We start from the raw sequence: 8,441 nt of genomic DNA on the forward strand, positions 1-8,441 counted from the left end.
TGCTTACTAACTCTGAGAGCACCACTGCAGGGATTACCACTGCTGAAATACCACTATTGTGATTACTGCCCCTGAGAGTGCCACTGTAGCGATTACCACTGCTGTTTTTATTGCCTCTGACATTGCACATGCAGAGATTACCACTGCTGAGATTATCTCTACTGTGATTACTACATCTGAGATTACCACTGCAGGGATACCTAAGCAGGATTACCACTGCTGAATTACCACTACTGTGATTAAACCTCTGAGATTACCACTGCAGGGATTACCACTGCTGAGATTACCACTACTGTGATTAATTCTTCTGAGATAACCTCTGCAGGGGTTACCACTTCTGAGGTTTATCACTACTGTGATTACTACCTCCGAGATTACCAGTGCAGGGATTACCTCGGCTGACATTAGCACAGTTGCAATTATCACTGCAGGGATTACCATGACTGACATTACCACTACTGGTATTACTACCTCTGAGATTACCAATGCAGGGATTGCTACCACTGAGATTACTACTACTGATATTACCACTACGTTGATTGCTACCTCTGAGATTACCACTTCTGATACCATCACTAATGTGATTACTACCTCTGGGATTACCCCTACAGGGGTTCCAACTGCTGGGGTTACCACTACTGTGATTACAATCTCCGAGATTACAAGCGCAGGGATTACTTCATCAGAGATCACCACTGTTGAAAATATCGCTGCATGGATTATCACTGCTGAGATTACCACTACTAGGATTACTACCTCTGAGATTACCACTGCAGGTTTTACCACTTTTCAGATTACAACTCCTGAGATTACCACTACTGTGATTACTACCTCTGAGATTACCAGTGCAAATAATACCTCTGGTTAGATTACCACCTTTGAAATTACCACTGCAGGGATTACCACTGTTGATATTACCAGTACTGTGATTAGTGTCTCTGAGATAACCTCTTCAGGGGTTAAAACTTCTGAGGTTATCAATACTGTGATTACTACCTCCGAGATTACCATTGCAGGGATTACTTATGCAGGATTACCACTGCTGAAATACCACTATTGTGATTACTGCCTCTGAGAGTACCACTGTAGCGATTACCACTGCTGTTTTTATTACCTCTTACATTACACATGCAGAGATTACCACTGCTGAGATTATCTCTACTGTGATTACTACCTCTGAGATTACCACTGCAGGGATTACTTATGCAGGATAACCACTGCTGAATTACCACTATGGTGATTAAACCTCTGAGATTACCACTGTAGGGATTACCACTGCTGAGATTACCACTACTGCGATTAATTCCTCTGAGATAACCTCTGCATGGGTTACCACTTCTGAGGTTATCAATACTGTGATTACTACCTCTGAGATTACCAGCGCATGGATTACCTCTGCTGAAATTAGCACAGTTGCAATTATCACTGCAGGGATTACCATGACTAAAATCACCACTACTGGGATTACTACCTCTGAGATTACCACTGCAGGGATTGCTACCACTGAGATTACTACTAGTGATATTACCACTACTGTGAATGCTGCCTCCTAGATTACCACTTCTGATACCATCACTAAAGTGATTACTACCTCTGGGATTACCCCTACAGGGGTTCCAACTGCTGAGGTTACACTACTGTGATTACAATCTCCAAGATTACAAGTGCAGGGATTACTTCATCAGGGATCACCACTGTTGAAAATATCACTGTACGGATTACCACTACTGGATTACTACCTTTGAGATGACCACTGCAGGGATTACCACTTCTCAGATTACAGCTCCTCAGATTACCATACTGTGATTACTACCTCTGAGATTATCAGTGCAAATAATACCTCTGTTTAGATTACCACCTTTGAAATTACCACTGCAGGGATTACCACTGCTGAGATTACCAGTACTGTGATTAGTGTCTCTGAGATTACCACTGTGGGGATTACCAATATTGTAATTATCACAGCGAAGAGTACCACTGCTGGGATTATCCCTGCTGATTTACCACTATTGTGATTACTACCTCAGAGAGTACCTCTGCAGGGATTACCAATGCTGTGATTACTACCTCTGGCATTATCCCTGCAGGGATTACCACTGCTGAGATTACCTCTACTGTGATTACTACCATTGAGATTACCACTGCAGGGATTACCACTGCTGAATAATCACTTCTGTGATTACTGCCTCTGAGAGTATCACTGCAGGGATTACCTCTGTTGACAGTACCACTAGTGTGATTACTACCTCTGAAATTACCCCTGCAGGGGTAACAACAGCAGAATTATCAATATTGTGATTACTACCTCTGAGAGAACCAATGCAGGTATTACCACTGCTTTGATTACTACTTCTGACATTACCCCTGCAGGGAATACCACTGCTGAGATTACCTCAACTATGATTACTGCCTCCGAGATTAACAGTGCAGGGATTACCTCTGATGAGATTACCACTACTGGGATTACTACCTCTGAGATTACCACTGTCAAGATTACCAGTGCCAAGATTTCCACTGCTGTGAGTACTACCAGTGAGATTACCACTACTGCGATTATTACCTTTGAGGTCACAACTGCTCACATTACCACCACTGTGATTACTAACTATGAGATTACCACTGCTGAAATTACTACTACTTTGATTACTACTTCTGAGATTACCAGTACAGTGATTCCCTCTGCTGAGATTACCACCATTGAAATTATCACTGCAGGGATTACCACTGCTGAGATTACCTCTACTGGGATTACTACCTCTGAGATTACCACTGCTGGGATTACCATTGCTGGCATTACCACTACTGTGGTTACTGCTTCTGAGATTACCCCTGCAGGAGTTACGTCTGCTGAGGTTACCACTACTGTGATTACAATCTCTGAGATCACCAATACACTGACTACCTCTTCTGAGATTACCACCATTGAAATGATCACTGCAGGGATTACCTCTGCTGAGATTACCACTATTGTGATTACTAGCTCTGAGTGTGCCACTGCAGGGATTAACACTGGTGTGATTACTACTTCTGACATTACCCTTGCAGGGAGTACCACTGCTGAGATTACCTCTACTGTCATTACTACCTCTGAGATTACCACTGCAGGGATTACCACACACTGCTGAATTATCACTTCTGTGATCACTACCTCTGAGAGTATCACTGTAGGGATTACCACTGCTGACATTACCACTACTATGATTACTACCTCTGAGATTACCACTGCAGGGATTACCACACACTGCTGAATTATCACTTCTGTGATCACTACCTCTGAGAGTATCACTGTAGGGATTACCACTGCTGACATTACCACTACTATGATTACTACCTCTGAGATTACCCCTGTATGGATTACCACTCCAGAGATTACTACTATTGTGATTACTAACTCTGAGATTACCACTAATGTTATTACTACTACTGTGATTGTTACTTCTGAGATTACCTATGCAGGGGTAATGACTGCTGAGGTTACCACTACTGTGAGTCCTACCTCTGAGATTACCAGTGCAGGAATTACGTCTGCAGAGATTACCACAGTTGAAATTATCCCTGCAAGGATTATCAATGCAGAAATTATCACTACTGATATTACTAACTCTGAGATTACCACTGCTAAAATTACCACTGCTGTGATTACTACCACTGAGATTACCAGTGTTGATATTGCCACTACTGTGATTACTACCTCTGAGATTACCACTGCAGGGATTACCACTGCTCAGCTCCCCACTACTATGATTACCACTGCAGAGATTACCACTGATGATATTACCACTACTGTGATTGCCACCTCTGAGATTACCCCTGCAGGGGTTACACCTTCTGAGGTTACCACTGGGGTGATTACTACCTCCAAGATTACTATTGCAGAGATTACCTCTGCTGAGATTACCGCCTATGAAATTAGCACTGCAGGTATTACCATTGCAGAGATTACCTCCACTGGGATTACTACCTCTTAGATTACCACTGCAAGGATTACCACTGCTTTGATTACTACCACTGAGATTACCACTACTGTGATTACTACTGATGAGATTACCAGTGCAGGGATTACCACTGTTGAGATTACCACTTCTGAGATTACCACTACATTGAGTAAAACAGATTTGTGCATAAGTGTACTGACCCTATGCTAACCTACACCTTAAAAAAGTACACCTTGCTTTATAAATATTGGTTTGTTCGTGGGCTTGCCTTTTACATTTTTCTTGATTTAATTAGTGAAAGACATGCATATGTCATGCCTTTTCTGGTGTTTAGCCCACCTCGAGCACACCGGCCAACTACTGAAAACATTCGAGGCTCCATGTTTTCTGTATGGTTTCGGGCAACTTTTTCTCTTTATTTCGTAGGTAGCGCAATTTCACTGGGCAGTAGTCGAGCTCCTTGCATGATATCGACCCTGTTACACAGATATTTGCACTTTTTCCGGTTACATGGATAACTGCACTTTTGCCAATTACATGGATAAATGCACTTTTGCCCATACGTTTCACTGCGGGCTGACTTCTATTTCCTTTTGTGTGTTTGCTTTGCGTTTATGTGGCCGTGGGCTCGCTAATGAGAATCTTTTATTTTCATTTTATGTGCCAAAGAAAGTCTGGTTTGGAGTTTACATTGCTAATAGCTTTGACTCGAGTAAATGCAAGACCTATTGCATTGCAAATGCTCGTGAAATAGATTCTATCCATCCCATTGTTTTATAAGGCCCTAGGCCCATACTTATACTTTTTCCTGTGTCGTATTTGCATACTTTTTTGATGCAAAAGCAGCAGAAAACATATAAAAATATAATTGTATTTTGTAAACTTGTGCCACTTTTGCATCAAAAAATTACGCAAATGTGGTGCAAAAAACGTATAAATATGGGCCCTTGTCTGCTCAGTAAAAACTAAACAAATGAAGATGTTTACCTTTGGAGGAGAATGGTGCACCTCAGGAAGGAGCTGTGCTGTACTCAGTTCAGAGGTCCTTTTTCTTGCTGAGGAGGAAGTGGTTTAAAACATGTTCTTCAGGGAAGCGCGTTATGAACTTGTGTTTGAGCCTTATTTACGCGCAAATGCAATGAACATATTAGACTGAGGACCCAGTATGAAGAGTTATCTGTCACCACCTAAAATACAATGAAGTCCATATACTGCGACATACAATCTGCTACATTGATATGTGCTCCTCTGACATTACAACTGCGGGTATTATCACTCCTAAGGTTACCACTAGTGTGATTATTACCTCTGAGATTAACACTGCAGGGATTACCACTGCTGAGAATACCACTACTGTGAGTACTACCTCTGACATTAACCCCTGCAGGGGTTACAGTTGCTGAGGTTACCACTGCTGTGATCACTACCTCTGAGATTACCAGTGCAAAGATTACCTCTGCTATTAGCGCCTTTGAAATTACCACTGCAGGGATTACCACTGCTGAGATTACCACTACAGTGATCACTATCTCTCACATTACCACTGCAGGGATTACCACTGCAGAAATACCACTTATTGTGCTCATTACCTCTGAGAGTACCACTGCAGGGATTACCACTGATGAAATACCACTATTGTGATTACTGCCTCTGAGAGTACCACTGTAGCAATTACCACTGCTGTTTTTATTACCTCTGACATTACACATGCAGAGATTACCACTGCTGAGATTATCTCTAATGTGATTACTATGTCTGAGAATACCACTGCAGGGATACCTATGCAGGATTACCACTGCTGAATTACTGCTACTTTGATTAAACCTAAGAGATTACCACTGCAGGGATTACCACTGCTGAGATTACCACTACTGTGATTAATTCCTCTGAGATAACCTCTGCAGGGGTTACCACTTCTGAGGTTATCACTTCTGTGATTACTACCACTGAGATTACCACTACTGTCATTACTACCTCTGAGATTACAAGTGCAGGAATTACATCTGCTGAGATTACCACTGCTGTGATTTCTACCACTGAGATTACCACTACTATCATTACTACCTTTGTGATTACGAGTGCAGGAATTACATCTGCTGAGATTACCACTGTTGAAATTATCACTGCAGGGATTACCACTGCCGAGATTACCACTACTAGGATTACTATCTCTTTGATTACCAATGCAGGAATAACCACTGCTGAGATTACCACTGCAGTGATTACAACTCCTGAGGTTACCACTACTCTGTTTACTGCCTCTGAGATCACCAGTGCAAAGACTACCTCTGCTGAGATTACATCTTTGAAATTTCCACTGCAGCGATTAACACTTCTGAGATTACCACTACTGTGATTACTATCTCCGAGATTACCACTGCAGGGATTATCACTGCAGAATTACCACTATTGTGATTACCACTGCAGGGATTACCACTGCAGGGATTACCACTGCTGTGATTACTACCTCTGACATTACCCCTGCAGGGAATACCACTGCTGAGATTCCCTCTAGTGTGATTCCTACCTCTGAAATTACATCTGCAGGGATTACCACTGCAGGAATTACCACTGCTGAATTTTCACTACTGTGATTACTATCTCTAAATTTACCCCTATAGGTGTTACCACTGCTGAGGTTACCACTACTGTGATTACTACCTCTGGGATTACCAGTGCAGGGATTACCTCTGATGAAATTACCACAATTGAAATGATCACTGCAGGGATTACCACTGCTGAGATTATCAATAGTGGGATTACTACCTCTGAGATTACCACTGCCAAGATTACCACTGCCAAGATTACAGCTGCTGTGAGTACTACCACTGAGATTACCACTACTGATATTACCACCACATTGATTACTACCTCTGAGATTACCACTGCTGAATTACCACCACTGTCATTACTAACTATGAGATTACCACTGTTGGGATTACCACTGCTGACATTACCACTACTGTAATTCCTACTTCTGAGATTACTCCTGCAGGGGTTATATCTACTGAGGTTCCCACTACTGTGATTACTATCTCTGAGATTACGAGTACAGTGATTACCTCTGCTGAGATTACCACCATTGAAATTAGCTCTGCAGGGATTACCTTTGCTGATATCACCACACTGGGATTAGTACCACTGAGATTACCACCACTGATATTACCACTACTGTGATTACTAACTCTGAGATTACCACTGCTGAGATTACCACTACTGTGATTACTAACTCTGAGATTACCACTAGTGATATTATCTCTACTGTGATTACTACTTCTGAGATTACCCCTGCAGGGGTTCAAACTGCTGAGGTTACCACTACTGTGATTACTACCTCTGAGATTACCAGTGCAGGGATTAGCTCTGCTAGGATTACCACCTTTTAATTATTATTGCAGGGATTACCACTGCTGTGGTTACAACTACTGGGATTACTACTTCTGAGATTACCACTGCTGAGATTACCACTGCTGTGATTACTACCACTGAGATTACCACTACTGATATTACCACTACTGTGATTACTACCTCTGAGATTACCAGTGCAGGGATTACCACTGTTGAGATTACCACTACTGTGATTACTACTACTGGGATTATAACTGTTGAGATTACCACTTGTGAGATTACCACTACATTGAGTAAAATAGATTCAAGAGTAAGGGGCATATTTATACTCTCTTTGCGCCGGAATTGTGTCGTTTTTTTTAACGCAAATCCGACGCAAAGCTAACTCCATATTTATACTTTGGCGTTAGACCCGTCTAGCGGCAAAGATCTTGGAGTTTGCGTAATTTTTTAGCGTGGACACCTACCTTGCGTTAATGATATGCAAGGTAGGCGTTCCCGTCTAAAAAATGACTCCAAGGCATGTGCGCCTTATTTAAACTCCCGTGCAAAAATAACGCACGGGAGTGGGCGGGTCAAAAAAAATGACATCCAGCCGTTTTAGCGTCATTTTTTAACGCCTGGTCAAGGCAGGCTTTAAGGGACCTGTGGGCTCGGAAGGAGCCCAGAGGTGCCCTCCCATGCCCCCAGGGACACCCCCTGCCACCCTTGCCCACCCCAGGAGGAGGCCCAAGGATGGAGGGACCCATCCCAGGGAACTTAAGGTAAGTTCAGGTAAGTAATTTTTTTTATATTTTTTTGTGGCATAGGGGGGCCTGATTTGTGCCCCCCTACATGCCACTATGCCCAATGACCATGCCCAGGGGACATAAGTCCCCTGGGCATGGCCATTGGGCAAGGGGGCATGACTCCTGTCTGTGCTAAGACAGGAGTCATTTCAATGGGGGTTGGGAGTAAAAAAAAATGGCGCAAATCGGGTTGAGGCCAATATTTTGCCTCAGCCCTGACTTGCCCCATTTTTTGACGCCCAAGCTCCATTTTCCCCTACGCCGGCGCTGCCTGGTGTGGGTCATTTTTTTTGACGCACACCAGTCAGCTGTGCCGGCTAACGTCATTCCATAAATAAGGTGCCCGCATGGCGCTTTGGAATGGCGTTAG

The 8,441-nt window shown here is 42.9% G+C and overlaps 1 protein-coding gene across 1 annotated transcript; it reads left to right on the forward strand.

Annotated features, from left to right (window-relative positions):
- The first annotated feature begins 3,461 nt into the window (after positions 1-3,461).
- Positions 3,462-3,968, forward strand: LOC138283562 (salivary glue protein Sgs-3-like). Its single transcript, XM_069221502.1, has one exon. It carries the CDS (start codon positions 3,462-3,464, stop codon positions 3,966-3,968), a length of 507 nt encoding a protein of 168 aa, XP_069077603.1.
- Positions 3,969-8,441: the final 4,473 nt, after the last annotated feature.

Source organism: Pleurodeles waltl, chromosome 3_1, assembly GCF_031143425.1.
Source record: "Pleurodeles waltl isolate 20211129_DDA chromosome 3_1, aPleWal1.hap1.20221129, whole genome shotgun sequence".
NCBI classification, from domain to species: domain Eukaryota; kingdom Metazoa; phylum Chordata; class Amphibia; order Caudata; family Salamandridae; genus Pleurodeles; species Pleurodeles waltl.

Coding starts and splice junctions, on each gene's coding strand:
- LOC138283562 (XM_069221502.1), top strand. CDS start 3,462: ATGACTGCTGAGGTTACCACTACTGTGAGTCCTACCTCTGAGATTACC.